The sequence below is a fragment of the Apteryx mantelli genome, chromosome 7 (genome assembly GCF_036417845.1).
Source record: "Apteryx mantelli isolate bAptMan1 chromosome 7, bAptMan1.hap1, whole genome shotgun sequence".
NCBI lineage: Eukaryota > Metazoa > Chordata > Aves > Apterygiformes > Apterygidae > Apteryx > Apteryx mantelli.
The window spans coordinates 45,357,590-45,376,323 of record NC_089984.1 but is presented as its reverse complement, the minus strand read 5'-3'; the positions used below and the strand labels follow the sequence as shown (position 1 = coordinate 45,376,323).

The 18,734-nt window shown below is 33.9% G+C and overlaps 1 protein-coding gene across 1 annotated transcript in view; it reads left to right on the top strand.

The window, feature by feature from the left end:
* CFAP46 (cilia and flagella associated protein 46) overlaps positions 1 to 18,294 on the top strand; it is an 86,534-nt gene extending 68,240 nt beyond the window's left edge. Inside the window, exons 48-59 of the mRNA XM_067300399.1 lie at positions 330 to 451; positions 865 to 947; positions 1,994 to 2,158; positions 4,529 to 4,605; positions 5,250 to 5,310; positions 5,410 to 5,445; positions 7,060 to 7,162; positions 8,367 to 8,479; positions 12,072 to 12,153; positions 14,014 to 14,150; positions 14,724 to 14,810; positions 16,168 to 18,294. Of these exons, the coding sequence (XP_067156500.1) occupies positions 330 to 451; positions 865 to 947; positions 1,994 to 2,158; positions 4,529 to 4,605; positions 5,250 to 5,310; positions 5,410 to 5,445; positions 7,060 to 7,162; positions 8,367 to 8,479; positions 12,072 to 12,153; positions 14,014 to 14,150; positions 14,724 to 14,810; positions 16,168 to 16,304 (1,203 nt within the window). The 3' untranslated portion in view covers positions 16,305 to 18,294. The remainder of the gene's footprint in view (positions 1 to 329; positions 452 to 864; positions 948 to 1,993; positions 2,159 to 4,528; positions 4,606 to 5,249; positions 5,311 to 5,409; positions 5,446 to 7,059; positions 7,163 to 8,366; positions 8,480 to 12,071; positions 12,154 to 14,013; positions 14,151 to 14,723; positions 14,811 to 16,167) is intronic.
* The last annotated feature ends 440 nt before the right edge of the window (positions 18,295 to 18,734 follow it).

The window sequence follows — 18,734 nt, the reverse complement described above, 5'->3', positions numbered from 1 at the left end:
GACAGCTCATTGTGTAGTATAAAGGCACAGTGGAAAAGCCTGTGACTTTTGCATAGACTTTTAAGCTGAGAGATCACAGAAAGTTTTCTACACATTCAGTGTGTAAGTCTGTGTCCCATAGCATTCTCATTTACATTAGCTTTGGCTCCATTAGAGTATATGAAGGTGTTCACACTTAGGCTTTTTGAAACTGATCTGATATATTTATATTTTCCATTTTATGGTGCTTAAATTGATCTGATATAGCCTTGATTTAACATATTGCACCTTCAGTCCTTGTTAAATACCATTTGTAAATATTGTATTTTTTATTGCAATTTATATGATAGTCTTCCACAGAAAAAACAGATGAGAATAGACAGGATTTTACATCAGATTTCTCTGAAATAGTGGAAGTTATGGAAGACTATCTGAGACCAGTGCTGTCACAGTTTGATTTTCCTGATACTAGGTAAGACATTTAAAATTATTTCATCATCATTTGTGAAAATAAAATTGTGACTCAGACCCTACCAATACAGGAATGATTTTTAGCAAGAATAGAACCTATGGAATGGACTTTTTACTTCTTTCAAGATAGTATATGCAAGACTAAGAGGATTGAAATTTATAAAATGCTAATGTCCATCTCTAACAAGCATTTTCCTCCACCTCAAGTCATACCATATTGAGCTGAGGGTGAAACATTATAATTAAACTATTTAAGGATGGGATTTCCAAGAGCTAGGAACTCCAAAGGGAGTATGTTCTTTGTGTTAAATTTCATTGAGATTGCACCACCTTTTTCTTTGTGCCTCCTGTGAAAACCTTTATTTGTATATGTATTAATTCTGGTAATATTTTCAATGTTATTCATATTCCCAGAGAACAGAGTGCATCAGGTTCAGCAGCTGAATCAGGAAAAATAAAAGTAAAAGATAAAGATTCCAAACACACAGGAATACAAGGTATGTGCTTTCTTGAGTATAATACACAGATATAATATATATGTAAGTATATATAGCTCCAAATATGAGCAGATATCAGAATGCTGATCTTCATATAGTTTCAGTTTTTCAGAAGCCAGGGAGGGAACAAGGTGTTTGCTAACAGTTTTATCTGGATTCATTTTCTATACCTGGTCTAGTATTTTAGTATACTTCCAAAGAGATTGTGTATATGCTGGAAGGACCTATGCTTCTGCATGTATCCACCGTCTTCCAAATTATACAGGCTTCAGACAGCCAAAGAAAATGGCTTTATTACAGACCAGTCTTTTCAGAAGAAAGGCCAATAGAAAGAGAACTTTCTTCAGTCTGTTGATCTCTTTCTATTTTATATTTTCCGCCTTTTTACTCTGTGGACTTTCACAATACTTGTGGACTCTCACAGGGGTTTTTGCCTTATGGTGGGGAGTAGTGAAGTGTACCAATTAAAAACCACTAAAAAAAATACACATTTGCAGTTGTTTTTGTCTGTAAGAGTTTCTTTCTACAACCTGGCAGCCGGCTTCTTCTGTCATTCTGGAAAGACTTTGGATAACCTGTCTTTCATGTATTTGTTGTTTCTGTGTACCAAGTGGGAAAATGTTGGCATAATGATATTCAGTGCTTCTTTCTAAATAACAGAAAAAAAGTTTCCTACAGAATGATATAGTCAGCATTGGATAAGAGCTCTTTTAAAACTCTTATTTTTTAGCCAAACATAGTTAGAACAGTTTTGCATTTCCAAACATCATTCCCTTGTATACCTTGCATACACAGGACTTTGGTCTGGGATGGTGTGGCTATTAATATTTTTCCCTCTGAAGAATTAGCTCTCACAAATGCATATGCTTGTAAGTTTGCAAAGTCTTAGGGGGGGCTATATCAAAAAAAATATGATTGTATAATGCTCTTTATCCACACTAAAATGGATTTCAGGCATCATGCAATAGAAGAAGTTTTTACAACTAATTAATTTTTGGTATATGTACTGAGAAATACTAAATCTCAGTCTTGTTATATTTCTTCAGGTACACCTATGGAGTTAGGATTGTGTGTGGTATTATTGGCAGATACATTATTTATGGAATTGCCTTTGGAAGCACTGAGTATCTTTCAAGAAGAAGGTATATGTTCTGTATCCAGAGATTTTTCTCTCCAGATTTTCTACAATCGAGTACATGTAGAAGAATCAGGTACTATTAGATAAACGTTCTTTGCATTAGTATGGTGATGCAGTACAAAAGATACTTAAAATGTGAAGAATATGAATAGTATAATATATTTTATGGAAACACTACCATGTACAATAGATTCCTAGTATTTTGGCTGAAATACATGTATTAGTAACGTACAGTAATGCAAGTAGTAGTAATGTATTATATAGTAATATATTATATTTGCAGTGCTAGCTAATTTAAAATGTCCTGTGCTATGAAAGAATAAGTAAAGTTCAGTGGATTCTAAGATGGCTTGTGAATTTTGAAAAAAATGAAAGAATTTAGACTTACGTTAATGTATGGCTTTGCTCAAAATGTCAAATGTTGATAAACTTTTAAAGCACTGAGCCAATTCCTCTGTGTGTAGCTAAGATTACCTTAAGGGCTCAGGTCAATTCAGCAATCCTTGTGCTATACATGAGCAAAATTTGTGATCAGAAAATCAGTAAAAGTTACTGAAATGTGCAACGTATAAGGAAAGCTCACAAAAGGAAACCAAGAGCTTAGATTGCAAGGGAATACAGAGGTGAAGAGCAGAGAAGAAAAGCATACAGAGGAGTGACTGGTCAACTGTGGGAATGGGTTGCCCGGACAGGTTGTGAAATATCCATCTGTGGAGGTATTTAAGACTTGGCTGGACAAGTCCCTGAGCAACCTGGTCCGATTAGACCTGCTTCAAGCAGGGGTTTGGACTAGATGGTGTCTGAAGGTCCCATCCAATGTAAATTATTCTATGATTCTGTGATTCTGTGGCTGGAAGCATGGCATCCTCAGAGAGTGGCCAGACTAGTTGAGACCAAAGGTCTACCTAGCCCAGTGCTCTGTCTCCAAGCAAGCACAGTTAGCTTAATCCACTTCCCACTGAAATCATTAAAACAAGGGATTATGTAGAAGCATTTTGACTTCTCTAGATGATTGGTGAAACATAGACTTGTTTTCTTAACAAATTTGTGAGTCACAAACCTAACCTTCATGGTCTTCCATGAAATGTATATCAGTTGTGATGAGCGTTGCCTTCAATGAAAGTAAAACTTGATATCTACTAAATTATATAAAAGACATTCTGTGTGATTGTGGTAAATTATGTGATTCTAATAGAAAAGCATGGGTTCAGTGACTTGAGAGGGAGGTCCCTATATAATCTCTTCAGTGAAATGAGTTTTTAAATGAGGTAGTTGGATAGATTTTTAATTGGTTTTATTAACTTTTCCTGATGGCATCTTAAAGATCAATTCTAAAAATGAATGAGAAATGCAGGCACTAAGCAGTTCTTCTGTAGAGATCAAACACAAATGTATCTTTGTTTATCTGTTACCGAAGTTATAAAAATCTAAAGTCACATTAGTCATAAAAAGATAAAAACACATTTAAACTCAAATTAAATTACTAAACTAGAGAATCTAAGCAAAAAAATAGGATTAGAAAATTTCACTCTGTACCCTGAAAGTATTCTGTTCCTCAGAGATTCCTGTATTGTGTTCATATCTGTAATATTTATCACCTTCAGTGTAACCTGTTCTGTGTTTGTCTATTCCAAACCTCCTTTCCGCAGAGAAGGAAATGTGGATAATCTGGATTTAAAATATTTTTAATCTACATACACATTCACATGTTGTTATATGTCTGTTAGAAATAGGAATTTTAGAACATGTAATTTTTTCTCGTTCCTGTTTTACCCCTTTTCAAAGTGAAACATATTATGGCTGTGTAATTGTAGAAGCAAATAAAAGAGGAAGAGTAGCTGTAAAGTCTCTGTTTATGCAATTAGGAAAGCAGCCACTGAAGGAGAAGAGAAGCAGTAGCCAAATGAGTATTAACACATACCTCAAATTTCCCCCAGCTTCCTGTGCACTACAGTGATAACTGACACCTGTACTTTGGGCAATAGCCATGTGTGTAGTGAGAAATAAACCAGTTTCTCGTCCTTCTTTGAAACCTCTTAAAGAAATATAGAAAATAAGACTCAAATGTGAGATACTTTTTTCTCATGATCTCTGCATATATCACAGAAGCTTTGGTTATTCCAGTAACATCAACAATGAATAGATACTTTAATAGGGTTAGGAAGTGCTCCACTAATTACTGATCAGCTCTACCCTCCTAAATGTAATAAAGCATGTGCATGTCTAAGGGATAATGTCTCTTGCTTCTTATCCACTTTTAAGCCATTATTTTTAGGCAAGAGGGTTTGGGGAACATCCTTGCATTGCTGTTACGTGAAATGAATTTTTGTTTCTCTAGCTTAATCTGTCGTTATTACACCCTTACAAGCACAAGTAATCTTTCAAGAAATTTTTGTTTTCTAAAACTGCCTATTAAAAAAAAATGTTCATTTCAATTCTACAGAGATTGAAGTAAAAAAACATGTTGAGGTGCATAAGGAACCAAAAACAGAAGTTGATCAGAAAAAGAATGTCAAAATGGTAAACTCTCCCACTTCTTTAAATAAACTCCATAGGAGTAGTTCTTATTTTGTAAAAAATTTTATTATAGAATTGTAGTAGTTTCTGTAAATTTTTTTGTGTAGGTTTTCTTGATATGCATTCATGAAAAGAACTAAGGGTGACTTGCATAGAAGGTAATTATATATATGTTAGAAGGCTGAAGTGGAATAAATATTACAGAACGCCATAAGAATCTTGTTTCTTATTGATTTTGCAATAACTACAGAGTTGTTTCTTTGAAAATCATACTCTCTGTGTAAATACGACATATTTAACAATTTACCAGGGGAGGTGCTTAAAGTTACTAGAACTACCTCCCCCTAACAATATGGTACATTGTATATAGTATATAACCATATTTTTTATAAATATATCTTTTATATATATATGCACATTTGTGTGTGTGTGTGTGTGTGTGTATATATATATATATATATGGTATATAATGCAGTTTAGCTTATGCTTTTAGTTTCAGTTGGCAATTGAATATCATGCTGCTTTTAATCTCACCTTCAAAACTTCAGGACGTCTTTTTGTTAGTTGTTGGACCCAAGAGATATAATACTGGTGTATCTACTTAAGACTTCTGCTTGTAAAAGAAAATATATGTTTTTTAATTGTAGGCACCCATTAATCGTGTTTTACCGTCTAATTGCCTGTCTGTTGATACCCATAATTTTAAATGTATCCTTTCCCAAACTATTAGCTAAGTGTATCAGTTAAGATAAACTTCCATTGTTTTCATTGTTTTCATTTCGTTGTTTACACTTAGCTGTGCATCAGATATTGTGGATCCCTATAATGAAGGAAGAGAAGCAGGTAATATATATTAAATAATATTTGCTCCACAAATTACCTACTCAATTTAGAAATTTGTGTAACAGAAGATGAAGTCATGACATTGAGCTGTTGACAAAAAAAATGTAGCTTTTCATCAGAACAGTATGGTGCATCAATGAAACAATAAAACCAGGTTCAGGAAAGAAAATTAGTTTGTCTTATCATTTCTTTCATATTACTAAATATTGAACAAATAGTTGCTTGAGTAATCTTTCTTATTATATTATCCAACTGAAAACACGAGCTTTCTTTCAAGAACTTGTTATCATGTTTCTTAATTATGTAAATATATACCATTAAGATACAATATCAGTAGTGCAGGGAAGAATATAGGTTAATTGAAAGGATATGATGCTTTGTATAATCTTTGTTGTAGAAGAAATCCGCACGAAAGCTGTGAATAGGCTTGGAACAAATGGTGCTGAATGGGAATGGATTGGGACAGGGACAGTGGGATTCAGCACACCTATACAGCATATCTCAAGCTGATGATTTAAATATAATATATTTTTATGTATAGTATACTTAAATATAAATATGTAATTTAAATGTTAATATAACTGTACAATTAATATTTACAAATATAAATTATACTTACATATACGTAAAGCATATGTAACAAGTAAAGCCTTTGCATGTTATCTTACACTCCTTTGAGAAGTGAAGGGTACTAAGACAGACACAGGCACTAGTGTAAGGATATTTGTAATGATTGCCATTTTCTTGTAGAGTATATTTACCAAAGCCATAAGCATTTACTGTATTAATTCAGTCTGACACAAAGTAATTTAATAATACAATTTTACCTCACTTTTTCTCCAACTATGCGCAATAGTTTAATGGAGTCATATCTGTTAATAAACTTAGGTGTATATAGAATGTCAAAAATGATTAAACAGAGCTCTTTGAGACACTTAATAAACCTAATCTCAACACAGAGGAAATTACTGAACAATCAGTAGCATAATGGCATGCATCTGCATATGTTTGCAGTTTCACTTTCACAGCAGATTAAAATTTAATGCTGTTTACAATGTACTCAACATCTGGACTTGAGTGTATCTTTAATTTACAGTATTATGAAAATATAATCAAAAAGGAGAAGATGAATTACCATTAAATATGCAACGTGCTTGGAGAATGTAGGTCAGTTTGGAGTCTCGTTTTCTGAAATGATTTAAATTGAGGGCTCTGGAAACTGATTTATTTTCTCTATCTACTTAAGTCCTCTGAGTCCCTGGAACAGAACTGCGTGAGCAATTCTGGTCTTTTCAACTCTTGACACTTTTCTCAGGGTATCTGGAGTTTATTCTTTGTGTTTCTTCAGTCTTTAAGCTGTCTATTGAATTATCCTTCTCAGTTGCAAAATACAGTATACCTTTCCAGTGGCAATATATAAGCAATTGTACCTAGTTGGGGAAAATGTCACAATTGCTACAGTTTTAAAAAACTAGACTTGCCTGTCATAAAAATTAAGATCTAATGATGGCTTAAAAAAAGGCTAAATATTATATTGTCATTTTTAAATGACAGGACTGTGCATTGTACTTTATAGTATACTAAGCTCATAATGATGAAATTCTAATATTACAGAAGCTGTAAGTCCCTCACAAAAAATAAAGGAAATCCTAGAAAAATACCATGACCCATTTACATTGCGGTGGGAAGGAGTTATTGGTAGCGCACATGTTCCAAGGTTTGTAATATTTCATCTGCTTTCGTGTTTTGTCTATGTTTCTTTTTTATAATGTTGTACTTCCCAGAGGCTTCAGTCAAAAAACAGGGTGGCATTGTGCTAAGAGCTAGTAAACACATAGCTAGCCATTGTCTTTGTTTCTAAAGTGTCTGCAGATTTGTAGACAGAATATTTTAAGGATCTGGAATACAGTGCCGTAAAGTGATATAGCCGTACTGGTTGCATCAGAGTTGCTGTATATGTAGCTATTCTGATTTTGACAAAATGTCTACTGGTGCACTCCTTGGTGATTGTCATAAGCATGTATAAGCATAAATGTATTTTCTAGCTGTGCAAAAATATATTTGTAGCTGGTTTTAAAACCAAGTATTAAAAACTGTAGCATCTCCATGCACATTGAGTTAACTGTGAGATTTGAGCACAGATTTCAGAAACAAAGTACTGAAGATGCATCTCTCAGTTTACAATTTCAAATAGCTGATGGCAAAATTATTATAATTTTATGCAGTTTATTTCCTTTGCTCTCTATAAAAATAGTTTAATTTTACAGTCATGGAAATAGAAGCCTAAAAGGCACCTCAAGGCCTCAAGCAGTATAAGTCCTGTAAGTGAGGCAACACAGTCATCCCTGGACCTTTCTTTATAACTGATAGTTTAATCAGTGCTTTAAAATCTTCTCTACTAAGGTTAAATACACAGTGATGTAGGTGTTCTAGTGTTTCTCATAACAATTACAAAGATATAGCTGTTGCCAGATTGCACAGTTTTTGCTGCCAGCTAAGGTGAATATTTGCACCTCTTCTCAAAACCTAATTTCTTCATACCCTGAAGGGTGCATACCTGAATACTCCCTTTGAATGTTAGACTAAATACTGTTATTTCAAAGCTATACAAATACGTACTTCAACGAGTTGGGTTTTTTTTTTTGAGAGTCTGGTAGTTATCTAAAAAATACAGTCTGTCTGTTGCTTGCTATGAGATGTTGCTAAGTTAGGTATACCCCTTTATTAAACTAATTATGAGGCAGTAGGTCAAATGAGTTACTACTGTTTCCATAGAATTCTGCAGTTTTTTTTGTCTCCTTGCTTTGCATGCTTGTTTTTGTAATAAATATTTCTGGAGTAACTAAAGTGTTTGCTATGGATGTTTTCTGAAAAATATTCTTGTAAAATATTACCACAAAAATAACTTCCTTTCTTTGCAGCCAAGCTGAATGGGAGCAGCTGCTGACTAACTGCAGTGCATTTCTATTCTATGGGATGGAGAGATTCTTGTCTCATATTTTACTCAACAGACTGGTTGCTATGAACATCCCAAGTGAGATAAGCAAACTCCAAAATAATTTTTAATTACACCACTTTTATTTTCCAGGAATCACAAAATTCTATTTATTTTGTGCTGTATCATTACGAAGCATTGAAGTTAGCAATGAAAGGCTTTTTTCAAGGTTGAGGATTTTAATTGAAAAAACTTTGCATTTAATTTATTCTGTTGCGCAGCTTTCTCTTTATTCCTCACAAATGGTTTAATTCCTTCTCCCCTTCCAAATGGTGGAATTTCAAATCACAACAGTATTTCTGAAGTTCCAAAACTTAAGCCATCACCTGATGATCTTTCCACTAACTCCTCTCCCTTTCTCTTGAACGGAGTATTCGGTAACAAAGTGTTTTTTATTGTTGAGAACCTCGGCAGCACCACTTCTCCAAATTCCATTTGCCCCCACACAGGCAAAGCAGAACTGTCCTGAATACTGGATTAATAAGGAATGATTTCCCCTGTATTAGGGAACCTTTGTAGACCCCGAGAAGGTAATTTTTTTTCTGCCTCTTCACAGATAATTAATCTTTCTGGTGTTATAGCACGAGGCTCAGACTCAAGACTGGTATTTTGGATTCCCAGTCTTCCTCTGTCCTCATGTTCCCCTTGCACATCCTGAAGAAGCTGAACTTCAGAGCTGAGCTGAAGTTGTCAGAGCAGCTAAATTGTTAGCTTCCTTCTAGTTTGTGTTGGGAATGTGAAACTGGGGACAGTACATGCCAGATTGTGAAGTCATGCAGCAGGCATCTTCTTTGGGAAGCTTTGATTTTTCAAAGTGATTTAAACATTTTTTTGTCTAAATATTACTGGCAATAAAGAAAAGTATCTTCCTATATACTTTAGTCGCTTTTGAAAATGAGACTTCAGATGTCTACAGGTCAGATATTTACAGGTCTAGCCACTTTTGGAAAGTTCTTGAGCACCTTGACAACGCTGACCTTGTGCCCTGCACTTAAAATATGTCAGGATTAATTCTCCAGTGCACCTTATTGCCTTTAATGGAGAATAAACTAATTTAAAATGTATTGATATATTACTGAAAGGATGGTTCTATTTGTTGGCCACCTGTACAACTTTTAGTTGTTAGCCAATACCATTACTGTTACCTTGCAGACAGACTAAATCTGTTGTAGAGTCAATCTTCATGTTAAAAAATGTTTTAATTACTGAATATGATCTGTTTCTGCAAGTACATCATAGTTCACTATCACTTTTTCTACAAATGAATGTTTTACAATTACTCTGGTTATCCACAGTTAACAGTTTTCTGAAGGGATATGAGTAATTATTAAGAATGGTTGTTCGCTTTTTAGAGTGATTGCAATTTCCTGTGTTTAAGTCTGTAAGGCTACAGCAGTAACTAAAGCAAGCTGGGGCCCGTTCAGTGTCTCTGCAGGTGAGCGATGCAGCACGGTTCACTTCTGTGCTTTGCCTCTTGCTCCTCCGACCTTGGCTTGTTGCCAGACAGCTGAGCTCTCTTCCTTGCATGATTGGCTCATTCATGCTGCCTTTTGGGGACCGTTCATGGCCTATGATGTTCCTTGAGCTGTGTCCCAGAAAATCTGGGCAGTGCTACTTGGGCTGCAGTAAAACCATGGCAGGGAATATGCCAATAATTAAACAGTATGAATGATTTTATGCTGAAGCCCTGACTCTGTTTAGTTCACTAATATAGATACAGCCTAATATAATGCAAATGCATAGAGAATACTATTTGCAAGTGACTATTCTAGTTGTTCTGTGATTTGACAGCAAAAGCTAACTGGCAGCATTTGGAAAAATCATATTTGGTTATTAGAGTACTGTGATGATCTTCCACAATGATATAAATACCATATAAAATGTTTTAAATATGTAATCTGATGTTCTCTAGCAAACATCAGACATTTCATTTTATATAAAAATACATGGAGGCCTTTTTGATAAAAGCAGTTTTGCAAGCTTGGATCTCACCCTTCATTAAACTTGCTAGTGCTTAGTCCTGAAAATAATTCCATCAATACTGTTCCTCCTCAGCCCAATAAGGCAAAAGTCTATAATGCTTTCTTTGCGTCTAAAATGATCTATGCTAAAACTTCTTCACTAAAGCTATTGCTGTACCTAAGCAATTCATTTAGCTTAGCTAAGCTAACCTAAGGAAAGAAGACATCAGATAGTTAAATTTTGAATTGTCTGATGAAGTTAAATTTTGTTGTATTTTTCTGATTATAATTACTATGGAATACTTAAGAAACTGGGTGATGTGATCTATGAGTCATTAGTAATTATCTTTTCAAATGCATGGAGGGCAGGTGACATTCCAGAATACTTGAAAAAGACAAACATTTCTTGTCTTTAAAAACTGAGGATGAAGGAGAGCCAGGGAACATAATTTCACCAGAAAATACATCAGAATAAGAAATCAAATAACATAGTCAGGACTGGCCGTGAACTGCATTGAATTAACCTCATTTCCTTCCATGGCATGGTAATGAGCCTTACGAATGCCCTATGTGAGACTCTATCAGACTCTACGATGTGAAATTCCTATAGGCAAGGTGGGGAAATATCCAATATTGTTGGATTTACTATTTATTGGGAGCAAAAATGGTTGAAAAAGAGTGCTCAGAGGGTGTAGTTTTCAGTGGCATGCAGTCTAACCGGAAGACTGGGTCAGGCTTGGTTCCTGAGGGCTCTAACCTGGATCCAATATTATTATACATTTCTGTTGGTCATTTAGATGATGAAATAGAGGATATCTTTGCTGAATCTGGAAATGAGACCAGCCTGAGAAAGAGGTGGTTCAGGAACTCCTGAAATGCAGGATTAGAATTCAAATTAACCTTGCTTTATGGGAATAAATAACAGGATGTAATTCAGTGAAGGCTACAGGGTGGTGTTACACTTAAGTAAAAATAATCAGCTAATCATTAACAAGTGTTAATCAGCTAATCATTAACAAGTGAATTGACTGCCTAAGGGGCAGTTTTACAGAACAGAATCAGAAGGTGGATCAAGTATGTTAAAGGCCGTCAAAAGAGAAAGTTAATTAACTGTTCTCATCTGCTTGGGATAGGACTGTAAGTAGCAGGTTTAAGCTGCAGCAAACCAGACACTTGGGAAAGCTTTCTAATTCTAAGAATATTCCAAGTTATTTCGCTGGAGTCCTTTAAGGAAAACATCTTTAAGGAATGTTTGGGATGTACCTTGGTCCTACCTTGAAGAAGGGAGGTAAGGTCGATAACTTTTCCATACTTCCACCTTACAAGATTCTATGATTATAGAATGGAATCATATCAATTACTAGTTGTAATTAGGTGGTACATGGACCTTATTATTAATTATACTAAGGTGGCATAGGCAAAACCTGGTAGACACTATGGTAAAATATAGCAGATTTACCTCAGATAATTTAAGGTGATGTTGGTAGGGTTCTTTTCCTTAATCTTTGACTAGACAATTTTGGCTGAAAAATATAAATTTTATATTAGCTGTTTACACTGTACTTTGAGAAAGTCATTGACTTAAGAAAGGTCTGTTTTGCTTAAATTTATTTTGTTAGACACTATTATTAGTGTGAATACTCTTACTATAACAGATTCTTTTTTTCTAGAATGCCATTTGATGATACTTTTGGATCTGGTGCAATCAAAGCAAAGTTATCAGCGAGTGACAAGCTCTGATATCCACAAAAGGTAGGATAAATTTACTTAGGTAAGATCTACAGTAAGGCAGATTATTTTTTATTTCAAAATAAAGTTAAAAATTTAAGTTGTAAATATTCTCATTTACTTCTGCAAGTAGAAAGGCTCATAACCGCATCTAAGTGCGGAGTTAGCCTCTTTATCTTCTTGTTCCATTCATTACATAGGGGCTAAATAGGATCAAAGGTGTGTGATACAGCAATGATGGAGAAAATATGACACCGAATGTTAGCTATGTGACCCTTACCTGCCAATTGTGAGCTCAAGAGTCTCCAAAGATTCCAGTTAAATATATAAAGATCTTTAAAAATATATAAATATGTACATCTAAATATATAAAGACCTTCACCAGATGAACTGTTAAGAGTCCTTCTAGAGTTTCGTGCACTGAATAGTTTGTCAGCCAGATTTTTATGTAAATAAATTATTTTGGCAAGCTAAATGACCTTTTCAGACTCTTTAATGTTATTAATCAGGGCTTTTAGTTTTTAAAGCATCTCAGTGTTTTCCTTGCTTTTAAGTTGACAGGTGGCAAAGCTTGTATACTTCTGTTTTATGTCCATTATGAATTCTTGACAGATTGCACCACTTTACAGATAACTTTTAAGATATTAAAAGCAAGAAGGATAGTTTTAGTGTCCTGATGTTAATCATGAGTTATTTAGTACATGGTGAATTTTCAGGTAGCCAAATTATACTCTTAACACAGAACAAATCAAAATGTATGTACTTTTATTCACATCATTATTGGGACAGCCATATTACAGCAGCCAACTCAAGCTTGTATCTAATCCTCAGGTCCGCAAAAATCCCTCTGACTTTTCTGATTTTTCATTCCATGAATAAGAAATATAAAAAAACTCTTCCTAAAAATATAGCTAATAAGCAAGAAGTCTCTCACAAGTTTAATGAATGCAACGATGTAAGTTACAATGAATTGTATGCAAGATATAAACACCTGTGTACATATATACACAGGTCTCTGACTGTTTAAAAAGATCCTAGTGTTTTTATTGTTAACATCCTCTTTCCCCTCCTGAAAACAGTCACTTCCTAAAACAAGACAAATGAGTTTTCCAACTCTGTGCTTTTGAAGTCTCACTTTAATGGACAGCATCTTCCAAAGAGATCATAGAAAACTTTAGTTACCATCTTCTGCTAAAGTTACCGTGAAAGGCAGAGATTGACAAAAGCAAGATTCAGCTTCTAATTTACTGCAGTTTTAACAACACAGTGTTTCACTTCCCTCCCATCACTAAAACAATAATACCAAAATACTTATTTAAATATTCAGCAGAAGAAATTTGAATCCCACTTTAGAAGAAGTGATTCTGTTTTAAGCATCCAAAATTACTGCCATGCTCATTCTAACCTGACCATGCCAAAGAGCAAGCTTTGACTTCATGTGATGTTTTCTTTATCCCTTCAGGAACTTAAACAGAACCAAACAGTTCTTTTCACCTTTTTCCCAGCATTTTCACTGTATTATAAAAGGTATTCTGCAGTATTTTGTAACAGTTAATGTGTTTATCCTTCCACTGCCATTTGTTAAGACATCCAAAACAGTACTATCACAGGGAGCAATCCGCTGGGTAAGTTCTGTCATGTGAAGATGTAGTGGGAAAGTTACCATAATGCTTTGTATTAAATATAAGGTGCTGTATGAAATACTAAAAATTACTGTATGCTTAGCAATCTGGCATTTTTCTTTGTATGGTGAAAGTTTTATAAAATTCCCTTTCCCCTTCTATTAAGAAGCATCAATTATTTAATTACTTTTTTGATATATTTGTACACAGCATTTTATGTACTTTCTTATTTTATTAACCTCTTACTTTTGATTTTCTTTAGTTGTCCGCGTATTGCATTGGAGAGACCAACAGACACAGCAATGCTTCTAAGCCTTACTGGTGTTCATTCTGTAATAGCCAACCAGTGGTACACTACTCTGCAAGAGAATGCAGAAAGGCTAGAAATTTTGTCTGAGAGTACGTATTTGTGTTCTTCATTATTTGCGTATGGATTTCTTCAGACATTTGTATGTATGTGCTCATGTGGTGTGTGTATCTATTTTCTCCTCTTTCTGTGAATTAGTGTGTTGGGGTTTTTTTGTTTTTGTTTTTTAACCAAAACTTGCCTGGAGTCCCAGTCTCCTTGGACTAGTCTTCTAGTCCTGGTCTGCTTGATCTCTATAAGAGGTGAACAGCGTGCAGGAGCTACCATGTGCTGTTGACAGTTTGGTCTTTCAAACAGAAAAATAACCTGTTAGGAAGTGAAATGAGTTTAAGTGGAGGATGCATTTGTGGTCCTGTGGTAAGAATAAGATTTCTATGTTGAGGAGCAGTGTCCTGAGATTTGACAGTCTGCAGCTGCAGAAGTAAAAAAAAACAAAACAAAACAAACCCCTGAAGATAACTGATACCTTCAGAGATAAAAAAATTAAATTTCTAGTAGTATCCTTTAAGTTTTAAATGTGAAAACATCAGGCTGTATGCTTTGTATTTTCTTGATTTTCAAAACTTTCATTAACAACTCGTAGAAATTACCACATTTCTTTCCAGATTTGTTAAGAATTGGGAAAACAACTGGGCAGACAGTCCGTATTCTTCAAAAGAGCAAGATCCACAGGAAAAGTGATTCAGTTAAAAGTAAGAATTAAAAAGCTTTGTACAAAAGCCTGGCATTGCATGTTAACAGAATTAAAACCTGGTAGTTTAATCAGTAAGTCCATAATTTTATGTATTGCTTTCTTTTGTTACATGTACAAGCAGCAGAGGGCTGTGGAATGAATTATCAATGTATACCTTGAATTAAGTAATGATCTGAGAAAGCATGCTTTTCTGTTTAAATTAAAATACAAAAATAGCATACTTTGAACAAAGACAATTTAAACCATTTTAAAAGATATGACATATAGAATTATACTGCTACAGTAGCCTTATATTGTATCACACTATTAACTGAGCGTTAACTATGTATCATTATAGGAATTTTAGAAACTTAAAATTCTTACATGCAGTTATGAGGAATCAATACAGACAAAGAAGATAATCAGTATGGATTCGTATCTCAAATCATTTGAATCTGGACCTTACATAAATAAATAAATGAAGGACCTTAATATGTCCTTACTACCTTGTCATTGATTTGTATTAAAACATACAATTATATCTTAGTCCTGCTTTTTCTCTTAAGTATCTATTATGATTGGTTGATTCTGCTGAAGACCCATGGGTAGTCTGCAGGTATGAGTGCAGTCTTTCAAATGAGACAAATTTTTGTGACACTTATAAGAATTAAGAGTTCTTACAAGAATTAAAAGTGGGAAGACCACTGATAATATTACAATTGGAGTAGTATATTTTAAATATGTAAAATTTCTTTCTGGAAGCTTAGTCACAGCTGACCAAAAGTTAAAATGTTCACTCTGCTGAAGTGCTATAAAATGAAGTAGTGTGACTGAAAAGTTAGGTCAGCAGCATGACATGCACAATATAAATTTATTTTTGCAGTGCATTGTAGATTAGTCCTATAGGTATAGATTATAGAATGCAAAAAGATAAGTTAAACCTGCAGTCATTAGACAGTCCACACTATAAAGCACACATTACATGCAAAAACCTGCCTGGCATCTTGTTGGAGAGGGCATAAGGATTTTTGAGTTGTATTGGCTGTTGCACATAAAACGTCTTTTAATTTACTGTATATAAAATTTTACAGATATTTTTCACTGTATTGGACTCTGCTCTTAAAACAAGGGTAAATAAAGTAAATCCTAGTAATTATAATTTACGCTGTCATAGAATTAAAGAGGGGAACATTTCAGATTGCAAACATTGCCTAGTTCTGTTTTTTCAGAAAATCTTTCTTGGATATAGCAGCAATTATTTATATTTTAAAGAGAGGAAAGTTATTAAGCAGAGAAGTGATAAAATACTGCACTTGAAATCATTCTCATATTCAAACATATTTGTAAATAACAATATTTTAAAATTATTTTTCTAGTGGAAGAGGATTCTTACAGTTCTCCTACAGAGAAAGCAGAAGAACAGACTATTCCTACTCCTTCAGATCTTTCTGAAATCCATCCATCAGTTTTTAATTGTGTGTTATATGGTTTACCCAATGTAATTATTACATGATTTGTGTCAGACTTTTCATAATAAGAACACTATTACAGTGTGCATGGTGCATATCTTGCATTGAAGGTATCCCAAATACTTTTATGTAAAGCCTAAGGAGAAGTCAGCTTAAGAAAATGTATGTTTTGCTGATTGACTGATTTCTGTTTTGGATGTAAGCAGTTTCATATTAAAATAATTGCATTAAATGTCAAAGTTGCCTTTAGATATTTCAGTTAGTTACTACTCTATGCTTTTCTGAATTCAGTGAAACCTTTAAAAGAATAATTTAGATTTCTATTTACCTTGACTCCAGTATTGACTTTTTGGACAAATGTAAGCTACTACAAAAGATTTTTGAGTTTGAATATCTGGAATTAGACATTAAATTCCATTGAAACATTGCAAAAAACAATTTTCCTGGTGAGCACCACAGGTCTTAAAGGAAGTTAAGCTAGTATTTTTGGACATTGAGGCTTAAATGGGTTTGGGATGTATCATTGTCAGTACTTGCATTTGGAAATGTTTTTCCTTGATGTATTTTGTTTTTAAATGGAAGATTTATCAGGTACATAGCTGAAAGATTTACTAAGGCACCTTATTCTGAATTCATTGATTTTTAACTTAGTGTGTAGCAGGGGTTTTTTTTGTTTTTTTTTTTAAGGTAGCATTAAATAGGAATGTTTAATAAGGCTTGCTTAATTCATTTCCATAAGGGTTTCATGAATAACATAAAAGCATCTTTTATTGAAGATATACTAAACTATTCCAAAATCCTAGATGTAATTTTTTTATGTGTAGATTCAGTTTCATGCTCTGTTAATCACCCATGGGTGTTTTAAAAACATATTTTATAACTTTGTTTGTAGTGATAACAGTTGAAATAAATGTAAAATAATTTAGCATTTAGTGAAAATACAAAGCTTTGATCATCATTGCAACTAAAAAACTTTAAAAGTCTTTTTTCCAGTAAGATGGTAATGTCTGTTTCCTGTGATAAATTTTTTTGTTCCTCGTAGAGCATTAAAATGACACTAAAGAGATACTGTTCTTGGCTAGCTGCTGTGCTATAGTTAATTAGAACCCGATAGAGTTATAGGGCTATATAGAGCATAATTATAAAATCATGACATGCAAAATACTTTTTTCATGCATACAATATAATATAAATGTATGCTTCCTTCCTCCTTGCTTTCACTGTTTAATTAGATAACCTTGCATGAACTGCAGCTTCTCTGTCAAACTGTGTTCCATAACACACAAACTTTTTATTTCACCTTTAAGTACTTTTCTTCTTTTTTTAAATATGGAACATACAGTATATGTTTTATGTGGCTTATATCTGGGCATTTGGTAACAATACAAATTAAATAAAGCAGAGAGAGTGGACTATTTCAGCTGTCTAGTGTGAAAATTAAGGATTCAGTATAAGCTGTTTTCAGATCTTTGAACTTCCTATGTTTCACAAGATAATGGTATGAATCCCAGTCCTCAAACTTCTGCATTTTACTTATTAATTTGTTTGTTTATTCAATTATTTATTTATTTTTAGTTCTTTCCAGGGGCTGTTTCATTGAATTTGCCAGCACTCACCTACTTAGTTAAATTCCCCTGCCCAGCATTTGGAAACCTCAAGTATTTTTGAGTTTGAAGAAGCAATTTGTCTTAGTGAAGCAAATGTCCATACCTGGTGTCCAGTATAGCAACTGTCCACTATTTTCTTATTAATTATTTCCTAGATTAATTTTCCATGTCATTCTCCAACACATCCTTTGTTACAAGATTGTATTTCCCTGCTGTTAATGGTACTTTTGACCTGTAATGCTGTCTTTCTAATACTTTCTTTTTTTCTGTAATGTAAAAGACTTTGGAAAAAGTGCTGCATTCAATAAGAATCATGAAGCCTTGTCTGCTTTGCTATATGAGTTTTAATGAACTTGTATTAACTTCCACATTCTTGAAATATCAGATTTCATACCAAGTAAAGTCCAGAAAAGTTTCAGCACTTCAGAAATGACAGTGTTATTCTTTGAAAATAATCCAGGATAAAAGCTTTAAGATTGCAAAGGTTAGAAAAAACTCTCATATCCAGATGTGGTGGGCTCATTCAATAGTTTACTACTGTGGTTTTATTTATGAAACTGATGGAAATAACTTAATATTCCAAAGTGTTTTTCTCCAAAAATGTTCCCATTTATATTTGATACTTTGGCCCTAACTACATTGCAGCAACCTCTGTCAGAAAGATGAATGAGTATGACCAAAAATTCCTTTATGGTCTGACAGCACCACTTTATCAGAAAGCATTGATAAAGAATGATGGCCTTATCCAGGCGACTTCAGATCTGTAAGCTTTACTTGTTGGGAGTAAGATACTGGAAACACGAATCAGAGACACTGTAGGGAAACATCTGCAAATGTGCAATGAATGCAGGTTAAGCATACTAAAAG